The 22,013-nt window shown below is 45.7% G+C and overlaps 1 protein-coding gene across 2 annotated transcripts in view; it reads right to left on the reverse strand.

Moving 5' to 3' along the window:
* Positions 1–1,464: 1,464 nt before the first annotated feature.
* Positions 1,465–22,013, reverse strand: part of Hs2st1 (heparan sulfate 2-O-sulfotransferase 1) — a 133,796-nt gene continuing 113,247 nt past the window's right edge. Inside the window, exons 4-7 of one of the 2 annotated variants that reach the window (XM_008761495.4) lie at positions 15,753–15,891; positions 7,485–7,582; positions 5,296–5,453; positions 1,465–4,461 (exon numbers count right to left, since the gene is read on the reverse strand). In XM_008761495.4, coding sequence (XP_008759717.1) covers positions 4,232–4,461; positions 5,296–5,453; positions 7,485–7,582; positions 15,753–15,891 — 625 coding nt within the window. In that variant the 3' untranslated portion in view covers positions 1,465–4,231. The remainder of the gene's footprint in view (positions 4,462–5,295; positions 5,454–7,484; positions 7,583–15,752; positions 15,892–22,013) is intronic. The other variant, NM_001100518.1, reaches the window with a different exon arrangement.

The raw sequence follows: 22,013 nt of genomic DNA on the forward strand, positions 1-22,013 counted from the left end.
AGCGCAGAGGCCTGGGAATGCTGAGGAAAGGGGGTGATTCTCTCTCCAAGGGATGTGACAAAGTCGTTTCAAGTTGGACAGTCTAGCATAAATGACACTGGTGGGTGGAGAGAGGGGGGGGGCAGGGAAGGAGGGAGGAGGAGTGGTTCCTAAGACGTTGGGGGTGGGCAGGCATGATTAGCTGAAGTCACCATTCAGCATGTGTGTGTCGCTAAGCTACACTGGACACTGGACTCTCATTACCTGGACAGGCTGCTGCAGCATGTCACGTGACCACTGGAGCTCATCTTTAACAGGTCACCAAGCTGTATGACATTAAAGTGACCAAATGGTCACCCAACCCTTCAAATTCCCGCCTTCTCAAGAGGTCAGAGAGGAAGTTCCTGAGGAGGAGCCATGGCGGAGAATGTTTGGGAATGGGTGCCTTCCCTCTCAGGAGACTGCAGAGCCGTCTGCCTTGAACACAGCAACTCTGCCCAAGGTACAAGGGTGCAAAGACTCAACAACAATGGCACGAATACTTCCCGGAGCAGAGGCACCTGAGCCTGGACACAACAAGTGTCACAGAAAGCTCAGGCTCTGGATGTCCCCATAAGAAAGGCTCCTGGGACCACGGCTATGTCTGAAAAGAACGCCTGACAAAGCTGGCAAGATGGCTCACACAGATGGTCTCTGAGAAGGATTTCCACGTAAATTAAAACACCAGCCGTGCATTAGGGAACTGGGCTTTGGTTAAGTTCTCTAGTACTCTTAGATTTTTCAAAAAAATTCATTTTATTAAAGAAGAGAATTGTCATCTACAAACTATTTCGCATCTATCTATGCAAATGCAACATCAAAATACTCTGGTGAATTCCCTGACGGAGCAGGCAATTTTAGGGGTTCTCAAAAGGACACATATGAGGAAGATCAACAGAGTCCAAATTATAGGGGATATCTGGATTTCCAGGACAGAAGGAAAACGTAAGCGTTTGGAAAGCTGGTGACTTTCAGTTTTGTGGGTTTTGGATACTGAAATCCAATCATCAGGAGGCCAGAGGCAGCAGGACGTTAAGAGACTGTGTGACTGTATCAGGGGACACAGAAGCTGTTCCCATGCAGTTATTTCAAGGGTTGCTACCAGATATATTTAAGTGACACTACAAATTAAAGCCAGGTGAAATCAAAATATATCCTCCCCACTACATTCTAAAACACAACGGTTTATCAACAGTTGCCATTTCTCAGCAATAAGAAAACAGCTGGTACAAGCTGAACACGGAAAGCTACCTCCTCTTCTTCTGTAGGAAATAAACATAGATATACACACATTGACATTGTCTTCAAAATTCAAAGTGGTTATTTTGCTTTACTATCATATTAAAAACCCATCTCCCAAAGGTCAAATTACTGGAAAAAAAAAAAACCCACAAAGGCCAAAATAAGAGAAAAGTGTTTGCCACATTTAAAAAAATACACATTGTCTCAGTGGTTCTATTTATTTGATTATAAATTTATATGCTCTAAGGACTTTTACAGAGGAAAACCTACCCTTTTCTTCATCTCCAGAAAGGACACTTTGAATCCATTCACTCCAAAAAGCGTTAAAAGAAATAAATATGTCCCAATTTTGCACTCATGAGCTAGGAAAACGAGTTGCCTGAAAGCAGTGTACGTAAGATAGAAGGAAGAAACCTCGGCAGAGACTGGGTCAGAAAGCAGCTGTTGGGGTTGTAATCTGGGAGACTTGGGAGGTAGAGAAACTCTTGGGGGAACTTGGTTCAGACACAGACATGGCTTCTCCGTGACGATCCCTCAGTGTGAGGGCTTGCAGCTCATGGTCTGCATCTGGCAAGTCATCTGTTTCATAAATAAAGGTCTCACTAAGCTATAACCATGGTCCTTTGCTTCTACTTTATCTGTGACAGCTTCTTTGCACCACTAAGAGTTGAGTGGCTGCACAGAGCCCTGACTTATGCACTCTGGTCTTTAACGAGAACAATTTACACAAAGTCCCAGTCGGTGTTCTAAGTGCTGCCCTGACTACCTAAGAGTTTAGTTGCGAACTCTCAAGAATAACCTCAGATTTATTCAACAGCCAGAGGCCTGCCTTGACAAGGCTCTTGAGCGATGGGCAAGAAAACAACTTGTTTTTAGCAGGAACCTGGAAACTTTCATTGGGACGGAGGGAGAGTGAGGATGTTGCTATGTCCTCTTAATACTTCTGTCTTGACGGGGCTGGTGGCTCAGTCTTTCCTTTAATCGCTGTAAGTGCGTCCTGATATACGGTGCTCTCCATCCCCTTACTACACAATACATACTTTAAAGCTTTCTGTTGAAAATGCTTTGTTTGATGAGGTCCTGCTTAGAAATATTTAAACATACAAATAATTACTCCCTTAGAAAAGTGTGTCTGAGAGGAATCAGAATTCTGGATGTGAAGAGGGGGAAGGTGAAGCATTAATAGAGAAATGAAACTCTACAAAATACACTTTCACAAGCACAGCTGTAGGATAGCCACCATTCTTGGATGACAGAGTCAGATAAAAACAAGAACAATCTTTCAGGTTTGCAGAAGGCTTTCCCGCTCTTCCTCATCTGCTAAGGAGGAGTCTCGAGAGCTCACAGGGGGTTCACATTTCAACAGTTGCTGAAGCACGGAAGATAAAACACTGAGAGGATATTTATCAAACACAAATTTATATCAAGAGAAAGGGTCTTCTTTTTCCTCATAAAGCTTAAAAGTGGATTTTCCCTTTTTGTTGTTAAAAAGAATGAAGGCTATGGAACCATAGGCTAGAGATACGTCTGTGATAACACCTCACATTTGAACACCACGCCACACTTTCACAGTGCTCTCTGCCATGCCGTCTTCCTTAGTCCTCACAACAGCCCTGTGAGGTAGGTACAGCAGGTATCCTGATCTCGAGATGAGGAAGCTGAAGCAGACAGAGGTCAGGTGAGCTGACTAACATCACACAGCTGCAAGGTCCAGAGCCGGCACCAGAGGTAAGCTCAGACTCCAGTACTCTTCCCAAGATCACTATTGCCTCAGGGGCGAGCAACGTTCTCCATCAAAATTGAGAGGCTACGTCAGCTCATCTTAGTGACACCATAACAGTAACGCTAAATGAGAAATACAAGAATAGCAGGTCTGATGACTTTACTCGACATAGTAAAATTGTTGCAAAACCACTTTTGTCTACTTACTTGTAACTTTTTGGTCCAAATACATAAAATATGCAATATTTACAGCATTTTCCTTTTTTCTTTTGTAAATGCAATGCTTTAAAACACATTATAAAGCACCGTAGTAAAAATAGTCTACAGGTAAAAGTACAGAAGTAGGCAAATCCTACCCACATCACAGCTCACTGATGGAGTCGCCATGTGGAATCACCGAGACGTCAGTGTACAGGGTTACAGATAAGCCATGGAGAGACAGGTATTAAACTCACTTTTTTTTTTTATATTGATATGTGGAAATCCTTTAAAAAAGCCTCAGATAACATCCACACTCTTAGAAATATTAACCCAATATTAGATACCGGGGTGGCAGGAGTCAGGAATACTGCTTCTTTAACTCTTTCTACCTTTTTACAGCATTATTCATGGTTTTCAGTTGATCTCTTTAATACTAATGATCATAAAATAAAATAGAGCCTACATAAATATGGGCAAACCCAACTGCAGCAGAAATGTTCTGAGAAAACGTGATCAAACATTCTAATAAACTTTGTGAGACATGATTCATAAAAATAAATCAGACACTGCCAAACGGTTATTAGCACTATTCAGTAGAGGTGGAGACACAAACTCCAGAAGGGTAAGTGGCAAACGGATTCATCTTCATTCAAGGAGAGGTGAGGAAAGCCTCATCAAAAGCAAGAGAAGCAGAACCTCTTCTGGAATGGTACTCGCCTTCCCACTAACCTCCACGGGTGTGTTATAGGCAATGCGAGGCCCCTCCCTGCCCCGGGGGTATGTTGTAGGCAATTCGAGGCCCCTCCCTGCCCCGGGAGGAGAGTGTAACTATCAAGAAAATGGGAACAAAACGAGAGAGTGAACTGCCTGAGAGCCGAACTCTCCTTGACCTCTGACGGCCGCCAGCATCTCCTCTCTTGACATCAAGACATCTAAGACATCTCTTAGCTTCGCGGGCAGCTCACACACGCATCGGCCGCGCAGTGGGGCTGAGAAGGTGGTCACAGAGTCAAGTTCCAGATCAAGAGTGCTCTGGCCACACCTGCGCTCAGTTCGACTTAGGGTAAATCTTTTCATAGAAAAAGTTCTGGGCCAGGATGTAGAGGTCTCCATCTTTCTCACGGACCGCGTGGGCTCTCATGAACTGGAACTGCTCCAGGGCAAACTCATAGAACTCATTCTCCATTTTCCAAATGTCGGACTGCTGTAGCTTCGCGATGGTCTGTTTAGTGGGCAGTTTCTTCTCTGTAGTTTTCCTAAGGTGAGATTTCTTTCCTACTTGCAGTGGAGAAACAGGAAACAAAAATAATTCTTACAGAACACAAGCAGACCTGCCTCCTTACCTAAAGAAATGGTTCTTGTTAATAAGTCACACTGAAGGGCAAGTAATACTTTGCCTTACAACATTAATATAGTCCAGCAAAACCTGGAAAGCTAACCTCATAGGGCACCCTGTCAGAAGGCGAACCCTTAAAGGAAGCGGCAAAATGCCCACACAGTAAACAAGCCCAGTAGTCAGGAAGTGGAGGCTGCCACTCTCTCCAGTCATTTACTTATTCTTACCAACAAGCACAACAAGTGTCCAGTGTGTGTGCCTGCACGCGCGCACACACACACACACGCACACACGCACATACACACACGCACATACACACACGCACGCACGCACACACACGCACACACATACACACATGCACGCACGCACACACACGCACACACGTCAGAGACCTTGCTGGATTTGGATTTGGTCCTTTCTCCCATCGCATATCTGAGCTTGTACAGCAAGTGCTCTCACACTGTTGGGACATCTTGCTGGCCCTCGTTTATTTAAAAGTGCATGATAAAGCCTGTGTCTAGTTCCACTATCCTTATTTGCTCCAATCATGAAGAAATAAGGGTAGATGTAAACTCCTGGGGAGTCTGAGGGATGGCATGCTGTCAAACAATTAAAGGAAAACTATCAGTATCTGATGGACTCACAGAAGTCTGGACATGCATTTAGAGGAACAACAGCACATACATTATGGCTGTTCGTGTGTTTAGCCTTCCCAACCCGCCCTTTCCTAGAACTGTAGTCCACTTTATTACAGAGTCCACCTGTCCTGCGCATACCTGTACGATAGAGGTCCGTCGCGCCCCTGAAGAACCGGGGCAGAGCCGCCTCCAGGAGCATGATGAAGTCTTCCAACTCTTCAGTAACCCCCACCAGGAAGTACTCATTAACTAGGTTGTACTTAGCTTGATCCATCGCCCATCTGCTTCCAACATTCCTGAGACCACAGAAAAGGAATTAAAAACCCGGTTGTGAAATCAGTTAAGTGTCTTTATGTCTGCTACCCGTGATATGGAGGAAATAGGGAGGCACACATGAGGCACCTTTGGTAAACTGGATCCTAGCTTTCTTTACTCCCACATCCAGCTTGGGCTCCCACACAGACACCTAGAGTCTACTAAGGGGTTCAGGAAGCGAACACATTTTAAGCACAGTCTGTTTGTGTCATATGTTCTTTTATTTGACTTAGTGTGCACTATGTGTTTTAAAACTACTCTAAAACTGTGCTCAGTCTGAGAGTTCCTTTGGTAAAGTAGAAGCAATTTGTGTTTACTGTTTATCTTAATTTGTAAACTCCACGTCTTTTCTTTCCATGAGCTTTAGTGTTCCCCCATATCCTGAGAAACAGAAAGTAGGTAAGAAGAGGCTACACTTAAAATCTTTTTGTTTGTGGCGTCAGCTAATGCTGTTAACAGGCTTCACCCTAAGTGACTATACTTCTGGGATCTAATTAGCACCAACATTCTTTATGCTTAACTCTGGCTCTGCATTTCAAGTGCCCATGTGATCCCAAGGCTGCGGCTTCACCCCTCTTTGTTTCCTCAACTAAAAGTCAGAGCCACAAACCAGAACACCCGGTGTGGCAGTACAGCCCTGTTGTCCAGGCACTTGGAAGTAGAGGCAGGAGGGTTACGAGTTCCAGGGAAGCCTGGACTACAAGAGATTCTATCTCAGAAAAACCTTAAAGGGAGGCGAGGAAGAAGGGATTATTTCTAAGGTCTCCCCGAGTTGGGTAGGAAATATATTAAGTATTCTCTCTTTTTAAAACTCAACAAGCAACACTTTATTATTCAAAACCAGGGCCTGGCAAACTTTTTGTACCAAAGGCAGAGAATAAACGTTTTAGGCTTTGTAGTCTAACTGGTTTAAGCCACAACTGTTTACCTGTGCTATCTCGGCAGATGGTAAACACACCAGCACTAGTGGCTGTGCTCGGTAAAACTTTATTTACAAGAACAAGTGCTGTGCCGTATTTGGACCAGAGATTCGTTTCCTTTTCAGAGAAAGTGGTGAAAACCCGAAAAGACTCTTCCAATGTTTCCGGTCCTTTTTCTATGACAATGCTTTGGAGCAGTCTACAAGTGGGGCCTGGAACGTTCTGTCAATCTACATGGCTCAAATAATTTAGAAATCTCTTGAATTTCCCATTATAGTTTAAGAAATATACTAATTCTGGGTGGATTTTGTTTCTGCATTTCTATCAAAATGACTGGATAAACCAGGTACAGCAGTGCATGTCTGTGCCCAGCACTGGACAGTCTGAGGCAAGAGAGTCTCAAGTTCAGATCAACTGATTAAAAAAAACAAAAACAAACAAACAAACAAACAAAAAAACCAACAACCAAAACAACCAACCAACCCCCCCCCCCAAAACAAAGAGTGGGGGCATAGCATGGTGGTACATTACTTGCCTAGCACATGCAAAGCTCCAGATCTCATCCTTAGAGCTCAAAATAAATGGCTGATGAATAAATAAATATGTACAATTATTTAAAGAACTTGAACACAGAGCATTCTGGGAACATAAGATTTTTTTTTTAAAGTAAAATCTCTTCTGTACTGCATGTTTACTAGCAGACTAAATCACAGCCATACCTTAGAAGAGTATTGTTGGACACTTCTAAACTCAAGATGAGTTGAACGACAAATTCCTATAAATACTTCTTGGCTTTATTTGATCTACTTGAAGCAGAAAATGCAGGACAAAATAAGGTTTCTGAAACGACCTCTAACCTCTAAGATGGGATTCAGCAGAACAGCACCCTAAGGCAAAAATACCAGGTGAGTTGATAAAACACACCGTGAGAGTACACAGTGAATTTACCAACATTTAAAGGAACACATGGAGATATTTACATGTTACGTGCGTGTAGACTCTCATAACTCTCTAGTCCTGGCTACCCTGGCCCTGCTCATGAGATGTGGGTTGTGGAGATGAAGAAGACGCCACCTTAGTTTAGTTTCCTACCAGCATTCTGAGCTGTGGCCACAGAAGAACGGGATCTGAAGCCAGAGCTTCTCTGGAGCACAGTCTGAGCCGCCCTCAGCCACGCATTCATCGAAGGTCTGCAGCAAAGAGGAGAGCATGGGCGAGTCAGAGCAGGGGTTCAATCTCTGAATGTACGTGTGCTTGTAAGGGGAGGCACGCACATGCCATGGTGTGTAGACGGTCAGTCTTGCCTTAGGTCTGGTTTGACACAGGGTCTTTTATTCCCTGCTCGGGAGGTCAGGCTACCAGGCCCACAGGATCACGGAGTTCCCTTGTCTTCACAGTTCCCATCTCACAATACGCACCGAGAGTACAGATGTTCACTACCACACCCAGCCTCACACTTGGGAGGGAGCTGAACCCAGGTCTCCACACTTGCACCGCAAGTGCCTTTCCCAGGGGCTCATCTCCGCAGCCCTCAGAGTTGTAGCATGGGGAGTTAGGAAGACATGAATGTGAATGCAGGTGTGGGGGAGGAGGTGAGGAAGCGGGGGTTGGGAGATGGCACTCGTTTCAGCAGAGGACCCAAGTTAAGGCCCCAGCACGCACACGTGGTTCCCAACCACCCACACATCCTGCTGCAGGCGTCCTTTCTGATGTCCTCAGGAGCGAGCGCTGCCTCAGGTGCTTTCAACACCCAAGTCTTGCTTATTTTTGACATGGAGCATCTGCCCTTAGACATTAGTCTGTCCTACAGGTTCTTCAAAGTATCATGGTGCCCCACATCTCTGCAAGTTTGCTAGAATGTTCTTCCTTGGAAGGTTGATTCTTCCAACCAAGGTTACACGCGGCCAGCCTTCCAGCCACTCCTCTGGCTGACAGGCACTTCCCTCTTTTGAGTTGTAAATGCTGCCTTCCTAACAGCCAGCCCTGAGGAAGGGCACACACTCACATGCATGTGTCACCTCTATATCCATAAGGAGCTTCCTGCACTTGTAACCTCACGTGCCTTGTTCCTCAGCTGTGGTCAGAGCACACTGTGCTGTACCACACAACTGTGATCAGAACTGCCCAGCACCCGGAGGTGCTGCTGTGAAGACCTCCATTGGACGACAGTGCTGGAGGAGAGCGCTGGTGAACAGGAGACAAGGCCACTGTTTTCATTGGCGATGAGACCACCTCCAGGGGTTCCCTGAGCTCCCACTATGTATGTGTAGTGTGCGTAAGGGGAAAATGGTGCCCTGGCTACTGCATTCCTTAGGCATTTCCCTACACGGTCTGTGTGAGGGTGAGTTGTTTTTGTGTTTTAAATACAGGATCTGACTACTTAGACCAGACTGTCCTTGAATTCAGAGACCTGCCTGCTTCTGCCTCCCAAGTGTTGGGTAAAACGTGTTTAAACTAGGCCGGCCTGTGGGCATGCTTCTGAGGATTAGCTCAGGTGTACAGCTGAGGTAAGGAGACCTGCAGACTGCACTGCAAGGACGGGGCAGGGGCATGGGAGGTGTGGACTTACTGAAACTACAAAGTGAACCGAACACAGTTATGGATGCATTAGTTAATTAACTGTCCTCTGCAGCTGACTAGAGACGCCATCACCATCGCGTGAGTAGCTGCTTCAGTCCTGCTACCCTGATCCCCAGGAGACAGTGGCTCTGACCTGGAACTAAGGTCATGTAAGCCCTTTCCCCCTGAAGTTGCTTCTGTCGGGGTATTTTGTCACAGCGACAGGACAAGAAACTAAGACAGTCTGGTTTAGATTTCCTGCCGGGAGCCAACCCCCAAAAGTGGCTTTACCACATGCCAAGTGAGCTCTAAAAAATCAATCAAGGAAGCACATGTTACGTCTCCACTGTTCGCTATTGCCCCCAATTTTCACAGTGTGGCTCAAGGAGCCAAGCGTGACAGGTCAGGAAGTTCCTGATCCCTAGCTGGCCCTAGCACATGGCGTTCCCTGTAGCTCAGTTCAAGGACTCCGCTTCTCCGTGCCTTTACCAAACTAGGGTACAAGGCAGAGGACGAGGAACTTACTAAATAACCTCGCCATCCCACACCTATTCCATGTGTGCGCACGACTGTGAGTGTGACACTCAGCATTAGAAAGGCTGGCCTAACTGTAAGAGAGTGGCGTGGTAGGAGACTGCAATACTAAAGTTTCCACAGAATTAGTATGTAGACAGTGCAGACTGTATGCAGACGACTCCGGAGAGTTCATGCATACTATTTTAATTAAACTGAATAATCATACTGGATGGCTATTTTAACTCAACTCTTTAATTAGCCAACTCCTAGTTCCTGTGTTCTTCAAGTATTTTAGTCCTTCAGGCAAAGAAAATTTAGAACATCTTCAAGTCTGTTTTTAGGCAGCGTTTTAAATCTGCTACCTGACTGGGGCAGACCAAAGTTACCTCCAAACCAAACCTTCTGCAGGCCGGGCTGTTAGCCTCCCTTACACGGGACTCCATGTGGTTATACAGTCACAGGCTTGCTGGTGGACTGATGGCAGAAGAAACACGGACAACTTCTGGGTCACCTGCTTCCTTCCCCTGCCTTTTCCCAATGTGATAGTGGCCTGAATTCAACATAACATGAATGTCTCCTGAGGAACAGCAGACAGCAGCCTACGAGGACACGGGGCACTTGAGGGATGGCGTGCCACAGAGCTTCCTCAAGAGTCTAGATCTTAACAGGAGTGCTAAATCCATGCACATGAGCACTTGGGAGGCTGGAGGCCAGAAGTTCAAGACCATCCTTAAGGCTGTAACAGCTGAGTTTGATGCTAGTCCCAGCTATGGAGGCCCAGCTGAAACACAAACTCAAACCAAAACAAAATAAAAAACAAGCAAAACGGTAATAACTAAAAAGTTAGTCAGCTGTAGTGGTGCATGATTTTAATCCCTAAGGAGGCAGAGGCAGAGGCAGAGGAGCAAACAGGTGGAGGCAGGTGGATCGTTGTGAGTTCAAGGCTAGTCAAATATACACAGTGAGTTCCAGGACAGACGAGGCTACAGAGTGAGACTCTGTCTTGAAACAAACAAACGGCTAGGTGCACCCTCACCCCCAAGGCTTCTATGTGAGCATCTTACTTGACTTGTTTGCCTTATAGCATTTGGTGTGATTTACCCATCAAATGTGGAAAAATGGTTGGCTTTTGCCCTCTGTGTTAGCTAGTTTTATGTCTACTTGACAAAAGCTAGAGTCCTTTTTAGGTCAAGGGAACCTCAAATGAGAAAATGCCCTTGGATGGCCTGTGGGCAAGCCTGTGGTACATTTTCTTGATTGATGATTGAAGTGGGAGGGTGCAGTGTGGGCAGTGCTACCCCTTCTATAAGAATGCAGGCTTAGAACCAGACAGCTCCCCCATCCCCCAGAGCTCCCAGGGACTAAACCACCATCCCAACAGAACACAGGGATGGACCTATGGCTCCATCCACCTATGTATATGGTGTGATTATGCCAGCATCAATGGGAGGAGGGGCCATTGGTCCTGTCAAGGCTCGATGCCCCAGTGTAGGGGAATGTCAGGGTGGGGAGGTGAGAGGGAGTGTGGGCAGGTGAGGAAGCATCCTCAGTGAAGCATCCTCAGTGAAGCAGGATATGGGGGCGGGGAGGGATAGTGGGTTTCTGGAGAGGAAACCAGGAAATGGGATAACATTTAAAATGTAAATAAAAATGCAATTAAAAAAAAAAAGAATGCAGGCTTAGGGGCTGGAGAGATGGCTCAGAGGTTAAGAGCACTGACTGCTCTTCCAGAGGACCTGAGTTCAATTCCCAGCAACCACATGGTGGCTCACAACCATCTGTAATGGGATTCAATGCCCTCTTCTGGTGTGTCTGAAGACAGCCAGTGGGTGCTCACATACATTAAATAAATGTTAGAGAGAGAGAGAGAGAGAGAGAGAGAGAGAGAGAGAGAGAGAGAGAACAATGCAGGCTGAGTAAGTCATGAGGAACAAGCCACTAAACAGTACTTATCTATGGCCTCGGCTTCAGATCCTGCCTCCAGGTTCCCTCCCTACCTAGATCCTGCCGTGGCTTCCTTGGATAATGTACTGCAATACATTAATGAACTTTCTTCCCCAAGTTGCTTTTGATCAATGTTTTATCACAGAGACAGACATAGAAAATGTTATGGATATATCTAATCTTTCAGGTCAAGCAATTATGAAGAAATCTAACAGGACTTTAAAGAAAATGCTCATCAAACCCCTCTACATGGCAACAGCTCTGAGACTGTCTGAGACACGACAGTGTCGCCAGGCAGACCTCAGTTATGAATACATAGTCAGTATATCTTGCTGGCCTCAGAACTGTCCAGACATAGCACACCATCCTTTCAAACGGCATAGATAGAGATCTACATTACAGCTTGGTTATACACTCCAAGCTAACTTATAAAGGAAACGGATGCCTCATCCACTTCAACAGAGAGCAGAGAACCATATTTAACTGAGTCGTGCCCACTGCACATCCACACATATATTATTGCAGAAATGTATACATTCCCCGTGAGAGTACATGTTTACAGTCAGTGCAGCTCTGGTAATACTTACCCTCGGAGGTGCTGAGACACTGAGACATATTTATTCCAGCATCTTTGCTGTTTCCTTAAACTTCTGCATCCAGCACAATTTCAAAATGGCTAGCTAGATAGTCCGCCATCACAAACTGTTCCCGTTAGGACTTCAGTTAAACCCTGATTTTTCTCATCATGCAGAGACTGGACAGTATACGCTATAGCTAGCTGTAAGACTGACCAATATTCCCTTTGGGGGAAGGGGGCACAAGGAAAGTGATGCCCAAATCAGCAGGGAGCAATTGTTAGATGATGCCCCCATCCTAAAAGGCAGGATGGGTGGTTTCCGGTTGCTCAACGCAAGGAGGGTCAGTTACAAGTTGTTAAAGGTCTTGATCAGGGAGGAAATAAAACATAGAGGTTAGACTCAGGGATTTCTCTTTCTCTTTTCTTTATCCTTTTTCCTTATGCTAAAGGGAAAGGGGGAGAAGGGGGGAAATATTGGAATAATAGGAATAAAGGGTTGACTGTTGAATCTACTCATAAACTAGAGCTTCTACAAGCCAAAAGTCTTACATTGGCATATAGATTGTTGTATATCGATACAAAATTAAGGTTATATTTGGTTACAACATACTATGCATCAACTCTTTTTAAGGTATTATATCTATGTATTTCTTAAAAATGCAATGTTAAGGTTCTAGCCCTTTTGAAGGTTGCTATTACAAACTGTTTAGTGTATTAAGAAATTCAAGGTAATAATTAATTAATCAAACTTATGATGTTAGATACTAGTCTAGTTTTTATTACAGAAATATATTTCCAAGGTTGAACAGATAGTAAATAGCTAGAAACAAGTAATGTTTGCCTATTCAGATATATACTAGACAGACAGATGGTCTTTAAAAAACCCCAGAGGTCTATAGGATATGATGTTTAAAGATGTTTTATTAAGGGGTTGGGGATTTGGCTCAGTGGCAGAGTGCTTGCCTAGGAAGCGCAAGGCCCTGGGTTCGGTCCCCAGCTCCGAAAAAAAGAACCAAAAAAAAAGATGTTTTATTAATAAAAGGTCTTTTTTGACAATGAGACAGGTCTGCTCCTGGCAGCATCCCCACACTACATGAAACGGTGAGGGTGAGCCTCGAGAGCCTCCATGGTGAGCCTCGAGAACCTCCATGGTGAGCCTCGAGAACCTCCTTATGGAGTTTGCCTCACTGGGCAAGCAAAAGCCACTGGTCTTTGCTCCAACTGCTGACTGTTAGAGCAATTTTATGAGTAATAATTTCCCTTTATCCCACTAGCTCCCAAATAAATAAGACAGGAACTACTAGATTTATTTAATAAATCTTCCAAGCACAATAACTGAGCAGTGTTATTAATCTATTTTAATCCTCTAAATTAATCTGGCTACCCCACCCCCCAGCCAAAATCCCTGAAATACTTGCATTTTAGTACTGATCTAGCTCTCTCTGCTCCAAATATGTTATCATGGTGTCTTCCAGACCCTCTCCATGTGTGAATCCTCTCTTCTTTTTTCTCTTTCCCCATCCCCTGGCTGGAATCAGAAGTCCAGCCCTATTCTCTCCCCTGCTCAGTAATTAGCTGATTAGCTTTTATTGATAAGTCAGAGAATAAATGGATAACACTGTTAACACAACACTGAGAGAGGAGATTGTTACAATGCCAGGTCCAATTGCAATCCAACGTGGGGGCAGAGAAATCAGCATCTGAATAACACACGGGAACTACGTACACAGCGGGCAATAACACTACACAGCAGCTGGCTACTATGCTGTCCAAACTGGACCCACGTGAGGCAGGGAAGCTGACTGCTGAGCTCTGCTACTAAGACAGGGCAACCAGTCCTTCATATTTCCTGCTGCACAAAACTTGTCAGACATTCTGGGCCACAAGGCTGAAGACGGTGCTCCAACGACACAGACATTTGGGGGATGCCAGGCAGCTGGCTTCCTTTGTCATTTCTATAGCTCTGGAAACTGCTTGTATTCCCTGCGTACTCAGGTAACATTTATTCCTGCTCAGTTCTCTGGTGGAGTTGAAGACTAGTTGGTTATAGTTTTACCACTAAGTTTAAGTGGTTTAGGACTTAAGCAAACGTTTGTAGATCTAGGAGATGTTTTAGGCTGACAACGCAATGATAGAAATGGAAAGTACAGAACTCTGTTCAGAAGGATAGAGGAGAGGCAGCAGGATACTCTGTCCAACATTACCAAATGTATATGGATGGGATACCAGGAATGTAACCTTGCCCGTTAGTTTTCATAATTGTTATTATGTATATAGTTTATGACCACAAGAGGAAGAGTCTTCTATTGGACTAAAGGGGGAGGCGGAAAGACTCTCTTGTGTACTGTATGAAAGCATCGCCGTCAATTAGAAAGCTATTAGCTTAGGCAGGAAATGGGAGGTGGGAATTCTGGCAGGCAGAGAGGATTCTGGGATAGAGTCAGCTGTGGGAAGAAATTCGCACAACAGACATGGTCATATGAACCTGGGGAGAGGTAACGAGCCGTGGCAGGACCCATTCTAGAATAGAATACACAGGTTAAGTTCCGAGCTAGTTGGGGAACACTCCAAAGCTTATGGCCTAGGCGAACACTTACAAATGATAAGTCTCCGTCATTATTTCAGGAATTTGGGAGCAGCTGGAAGCATGAAGTTACAGTAGCCTATGAGGGCAATGCTGAGTTGAAGTCATACATGGTGAGAATTAGCAGTGCCCAGCTTGGACGTTGGTGATGTTTTCTCAAAAGGAGTCAATTATGTCACTTGGAAGGAGACAGTCAAAGGTGTCATCAGTGTGTGGTCCTCACTCTGAGCTGCGCTGGTCTCTGGTAGCTTTGGCCAAGCTTGGAGACACACTGAGCCCTTATCTAAGATGTAGAGGATGCTGCAAAGTAGAGGCCATACTCCTTGAGACGGCCTCCAACACAGGACACTGAGCATGCCTGTGAGCAACAGATCTGACGCTAAGCACTCTACACGGCACTGTCAGCAGCGGCTCGTAGGCACTGGTGAGCTGCAGGCTTGTGCTGGAGCACAGGCTTCCCAGTGCAGTTCCTCACAGCTGTAGCAAAGCAGCTTTCATAAACCCATGATTACAAGTAAACGTAGACGGCTTATAAGACTAAACCAGAATATACATGAAAACAGCTTCCCTGATAATGGCCCCCTAGAAGACTGTTGGCAGTTACTGGACGATATTGATTATCAACTTAATCACCTTGTGCACGAAGTTTTGGCTTTGTGAAGTCATTTCCAGGGAGGTATAACTGAACACGTGTAGCACTTGTGTGTGTGCACGAATGTTTATGTGTGTGCGTTGCATGTGCATGTGAGTGCACGGTGTGAGTGCTTGTGTGTGTGCCGGTGCGTGTGCGTGTGTGTGCATGTGCATGTGAGTGCGCGGTGTGAGTGCTTGTGCGTGTGCCGGTGCGTGTGCGTGTGTGTGCCTGTGCACATGTGCACATGCCCTGGACTGAACAGAAGGGGAAGGAGCTAGTAGAGCCCAGCACTCATCAGTCCAGCCTCCCCGCCCTGTCGGACTGTTTCAAACTGAACTGAAACAAGCCCTCCACTCCGTAAGCTGTTGTTGTCAGGCATTTTGACACAGCACCGGGGACGACGTATACAGCAGACCGTAAGAAGACAGACAGCAGTCTCAGAATTATATGTGACTCTTCACTGTTGCTTCTGTGCAGTCCTGAGCTCCTTCCAAACTGTCAACATTGAACAAAGCATGCACTTGCGGTCAGCAGCAAGCACGTTACCTTCTTGTCTCCTTGTTTCCGCCTCCTTAGTCCCGGTCTGTAATCATCTCCAAACCTCAGAAAGTAATAGTAGGAAACTAGCCTCTCAATCGGGTCCCTGACGACATTGATGTAAATCGGCTTCTTCTTCACCCCGAATCTGAAACACACAATCCAGTGATGAGGTCATTCTCATCAGTCCAGGCACGGCCTGAAGTTACGTGCAGAAGTGTAAAGTATATAAAGTATAGGGAGGTAATAAAACTGAGTACGTGAAGACTGAGAAATATTTCATATTTAGGATGCAATAAAGCAAATAAAAAACAGTTCAAGAAACGACAGAGAATACCTATGTCCTCGAGGAGTGAGGAGGCAGTCTGTCCTGAAGGACTAGGCCTTGTAGAGACCCTGAGGTGTGTGGGCCTGGCGGGCCCGCTCCAGCCACACTACGCCTCAGTGGCACATTTATGCCTCTACTTACTGAGGAGTTTAAGCAGCCACACAGCCTATGCTGAGAAGATGGCACAGTGAGGCTGGAGACCAGATTCCAGGGTGCCTATCAGTGGTACTTCATCTGGGACCCTGTGCGGCACTCAGGACATGTCTGACCCCATCACTGGGCACACCATGAACAACTCCAACCCCACGTTTGCCGGGCCCGACTCTAGGCCTCCCACAGAGGTCCTCCTTCCATGTAATCTGTAGAAACTGGCATGTGTCCCATCCTGGAGCTGCACGCACCCAGATTATGAGGACACCTGCCCAGCTTTCTTAAGAAAGCATCATCTACCTGCCAGTGCTATCCCACAAGCCCGCAGGAATTTAACAAATGCTGACCCGCTGAAATAGCAACATCAACACTACATTTACAATCCAGTTAGAACCAACCAGCCTGTGAGACACACACCTTAGGACTCACTGCCAGGCCACTGTCTTTACCTACGAAATGGGGAGGGAGATGACCTGATGCACAATAGCAGTGCAGAGAACAAACTACTGTCAAACCCCAAAGAAAAGGGACCTGACCTCTGCAGTGCCTGACAGAAGACTGTCCTGTGTCCAGGTCTCCCCTGTCTACTCACCTACCAATTCTCAACTGTTTTCCTAGAGCACCATTTGTTAAATTACCTGCTCTTCAGAAACCTGAAATAAACCTTGTTGATAGCTGAAATCCAACCTAATCATCTGGGATTTGGGGTGTCGCTTGCCCATTATGTCCAGAGCCTAGACTGCATCCCTAGTACCACACACACACACACACACACACACACACACACACACACACACACCAACGGCACCATCCCAACTCCTCCGTTATCTTGCACCTTACTTAATGTTTTCTTCAATTCTACTCTAGGCAGAAGCTATACGTCTACAGTCAGGCCTGCTCCCACCACATCCCAGAAACCACTCTGCTCACCCTTATCTACAATGCTGCTCTTTGTTGGCTTTTTCCTCCTACAGCCTTGCCCCATTTGTGTGTGTGTGTGCGTGTGTGTGTGTGTGCGTGTGTGTGCGTGTGCATGTGTGCATGTGTGTTCCAAACATATGCCAGGCAATACTCTAGACTGCACAGCTGCAGCAGTGTGTGGGGGGAAGGGCAGAAAGAAATGAAAGAAGAGGGCTGGAGGGATGGCTCAGCGGTTAAGAGCACTGACTGCTCTTCCCTAAGTCCTGAGTTCAATTCCCAGCAACCACATGGTGGCTCACAGCCATCTGTAATGGGATCCAAGGCCCCCTTTGGTGTGTCTGAAGACAGCTACAGTGTACTCACATACATACATAAATAAACATTAAAAAATATTTTTAAAAAAAGGGAAAGAAAGAAGAGACCTTGCTTCTCTGGGGCTAACGTTTTGGAGAACACAGTTCAGAGCCTTTTTTCACCAAGCCATCACTGATGATATATGCGAAAGGGACACATGTAGACGTGGTGGGGAAAAGCATTCTGGGGAGAGGGAACCCCTAAGGATGACGGTCTTGAAGCTTCTAGTGCCAGTTGTCTGGAGGAAGAAGAATGTGGCTGCAGCATGGGGAGAGTGAAAGGCAGCAATGGGAGGTTGGGAGCTTTGGGGAAAGCAGGCGTGTGGGCCTGTAGGCCGCTCTGAGCGTTCATTTCTGTGAGTCAACTGTGAGGCCACTGGAGGGTTCCAGTAGAGAAGTGCCACGATCAGTCTGTTCAGAGGTGAGTGGCTACTGTTTCAGACTGAGGACGGCTGGCTGTGACACACTCTTGTGACCCGATGACCACTGTGTACAGTGCTAGCAGCCTTCGTCAGACACCTGCGGTACCTGTGAGCTATGAGGCTCAGGTGAAATCAACTCTGAGCTTGACTTGTTAATGCTCACCACAGCTGCACAGTGTCTTCTGAGTGTCCAGAAACCAGCAACGAGGAATGTTGTAGACATGTAGCAAGCACTATGACCTCAGGAGTAGTGAAGGCTACAAAATGGCTGCAGCTGCAGAGCACAGGACTTTACCACAAGTGCGAGCAGCACCCAGGCCTCAGGGTGAGCTGTGTGGATAGACTGTGGGAACTATCCACTCAGGAGGTTTTGTGAGCAGGCACCCAGCAGGGAGGCACTGGCAATACCAAGGAACACTTGAGCTTAAAGAGACAGTCAGGTAAGAAGTGCAAGCAGGGAAAACACGGCATGGCGCTCCTCCATTTTCCATTCAGCAGTGAGTTAGACCTCACGCAGAATGTTTGCACTCTTCCTTGTCTCCCTAGTCTTGGACACATGGACCAGGGGCTAGGAAACAGGACTCGGCCCATTACAAACCTCTCCCTAATCAATGTACAGTCTGTGAACACTCTGGGTGGCATTTATTATGTATGAAGCAAGACTTTAGTGAGGTATTCTGTGAACTCATTCTGAAACAGGAATGGACTATTACTTGTAATTGCAGAAGGGTTATATAGGCATAAAGGACTGGAGGCAAGGGATTAGAACAGAAAACGGGCACAGTAAAAATGGCATCTGGGACACACAGCGCAGCCGGGTGAGAGACAAAGCTAATAGGGTTTACTGGTTTAACGTCTGCTGACTACATAGCTTATATGGGGAGAAAAGCAAATTCCTTTAATCCTGGCCAGGGAGGAAGGGTAGAAATTGATCTGTTCAAGGACAGCAGACTACTGACTGGCGAGAATGGTCTCCTGGAAAGAGTCCAGGTGACTATTTTCTAATCCACCTACCTGCCTGCCTGCCTGCCTGCCTGCCTGCCTACCTACCTACCTACCTACCTACCTACCAGCAGGCTGCTAGACCACCCTTCAGAAATGTATGCATGCCAGACATGCACTGCACAAAAGGAGCGAACATTGGCATTATTTCCTTACAGCCACTTGCATAGCCTGAGTAGAAAAACCAAGAACAGCTTTAAACTGAGGGCACATGCAAGCGCCTGCTGTGTGCAGGAGCCTGATGCTGGCTGAGGTCTCAGAGAGGCGAGGCTGGAGGAAGGCCTTTGGGAGAAGCTGCATTCTGAGACTTCTGCAGTTAGATTCAAGCACCAATCTTTCAAACAATGACTGTTGCTGCTGCTGTGTGCGCCTGCACATTTGTGAGGGCAGAAAATGGCTTGCAGGAAAAGCTTCTCTCCTGTCACAAGGGTAATGGGGCTCACACTCAGCTCATCAGGCTTGGGGACAGGAGTCTTTACCCCCTCAGCCATCTTGCCAGCCATTTAGTCTGCTTAAGTCTGGCTAAGAACAGCCATATGTCGTATCACATGATGACACACTTATGTGGAACTCTTGGCCATAGATGGCTCATACCAGTGGCAGACTGCCTCTAGTTAGTTTGAAAAACTGAATGACCTGTTGGCATCTGTTGACCTCACTGACGATGCTGTGCTATCGATGACAATCATGTCAGGATGACTCCTACTCGGTAAGTGCTACCGATAAATGATAATTCACATTTATATAGAAGGGCTATAAATACTTTCAATTTCAGTAAAGTATAATCTCCTCACCCTAGAAAGAAAGGGGGTTCAACGAACTCATTCCTTAAGAACTACAATGCATTTAATTTGATATTAATCAATTAATCTTGAAGATGTCCAACCTATCTAATTTTAAAATGGAAAATGTTAAAGTCAATGGCATTAATTTCTCAAAGCTCAACATCTCTAAACTGTTCACCATTAGGAAGAAGGCAAAGAACAACTGAGCATTACAGGTAGAGCAGAACTAGGTAGAATGCTTCAAAAAGATCACAAGGGGTTAACAAAGGGGGCAAGATAGACCCAGAATCAAAACCGTTAGGGAAAAGACATTTCTCTTCTTCTATCCTAATACTATAGAAAAAACACAAAGGCAGGACTCGACTGCGACTGAAATAAGTGTTACTCCTTAGCAGTCAGTCCAATCAGAAAGGATCTTCACCTTGTTACTTCCCACATTCTTTCCCTGGGTTTTCAGAAAACTCAACTATGTTTCAATCTTTTATCTGTCTAATAAATTGAAAAATTAAACACTTCCCCCTCATGAATTTACCATTTTTTCTATTATGGCAAGTAACTGAAGGGATTCCTGCCAAGAACACTGGGGCTTGTTTTCCTTCTTTGTCCTTTTCGTGAGACCTTACTTGTTTATGTGTAAGGTGTTTTACCTGGATAAATATCTGTGTACCATGTCTGTGAGTCACAATGTGGATGCTGGGGGCAGAACTCACACCCTCTGGAAGGGTAGCCAGTGTTCTTAACACCCACACAGTGCTTTTGTGTGCGGTAGTAACGGGGACTGAGTAAACCCAGGGCTTCTATCATAACCAGGTGACTATTCTACTACAGAGCCATAGCTTAAGAAACGTAGTTGTTTTTACACGAAAAACCATTTACCTGTGTTGTGGTGTACAGTGGTCACTGCCTTGTGCGTGTGCTATGGGTGTGAACACAGGGGTCCATGTGTGGTGGTGTGCAGTGGTCACTGCCCTGTGCATGAGCTATGGGTGTGAACACAGGGGTCCGTGTGTCGTGGTGTGCAGCGGTTGCTCCTTCCTTTGAGACAGGGCTTCACTGCTGCTGCCAGCAGGCTGGTGAGCTTCCAGGGACACTGCCACTTCTGTCCCCCACACGAGCCCTGGGGTCATAGATAGATGCCTGAGGTACATGCCTGGTCTCTACATGGGTTCTAGGGACTCAAGCCTGGGTCCTCATAATTGTGAGGCAAGTGATTTTACCCATGGAGCCATCTTCCTAATGTGAGATGGGATCTCGCTAAGTTGCCTGGGCTGACTTCAAACATGTAACTCTCCTGTACCAGCCTCCTTGGTGACTAAAATTACAGGTATACCCCACCGTTCTCCGTTCAGTAACATGCTGTGAAGAACAAAACACTTTAAAAGCGGCAAATGAGGTTTCTCTTCTTCCTCAATCACGGACTCTGTGGCTATTCAGCTAAAGAATGGGCACATCTACAATGTTTCCTGACTCATACACTAGAACACATCCAACCATATCCCTAATTGATTCTGTTTAGCTATTCATTTAAAATTGTTATTCTATCAAAATGTTTAAAAATATACTATTCTTTCCAGTAACATGAGCTGCTATGGAAATATTCAAAGCCAGTGTTGTGGTCAGTGTTTAATAAGATTATTCTTTTTAAATGCTTTATCCATTTCAAGTCCAAGTACTTCAGTAAACACCAGAGCTCTGTTCTACATACTAGACTCTGCCCAAAGCAACAGTACTCAATATATAATTTTAACAATGAATACCTCCAGTATTAGAAACCAGGCCCTGTAGAGAGAGGGGGAAAAAAAGCCCCAAATCATTCAGGTGAGAGGGTAACAAACACATAGGGAAGAGTAGTGCGGCCCTCAGGGAACGTATACACATGAGTGAAGCTTATGAAACTGGTCCGGGCCTCTGCAGAGAGAACTTTTAGTTTATTTTAAAGCCGCCTATAAAACCCCTTCAATATCACAGTATGAATTATTTATAGAGAAGTGTACATTTAAAGTTACAATGTTGCTGAAAGATAATATTTGGGGAATTCTTTAATTGTATGATTTTCAGAGAAGCTAGGATTCCCACTGTCTGGCCCCGTGGCCTGCCTTTCTGTTCTTTGCCAACCTCAAAAGTGGAATTGAGAGAGAGCTTCACTTAAAGTTGACACAGCTGCTGAGGTGGACCTGAGCTGCGCATGTCTACGTCACAATCCGTACCCTGCTGTCTCTGAGGTTAACAGCGTAATTAGCAGAGCACTTGGATGTGGGGTTTTATTGTAATGGCGCCATGTGTCCACGGAGAACACTCAGGTGGATCAC

This window comes from Rattus norvegicus, chromosome 2, assembly GCF_036323735.1.
Source record: "Rattus norvegicus strain BN/NHsdMcwi chromosome 2, GRCr8, whole genome shotgun sequence".
NCBI lineage: Eukaryota > Metazoa > Chordata > Mammalia > Rodentia > Muridae > Rattus > Rattus norvegicus.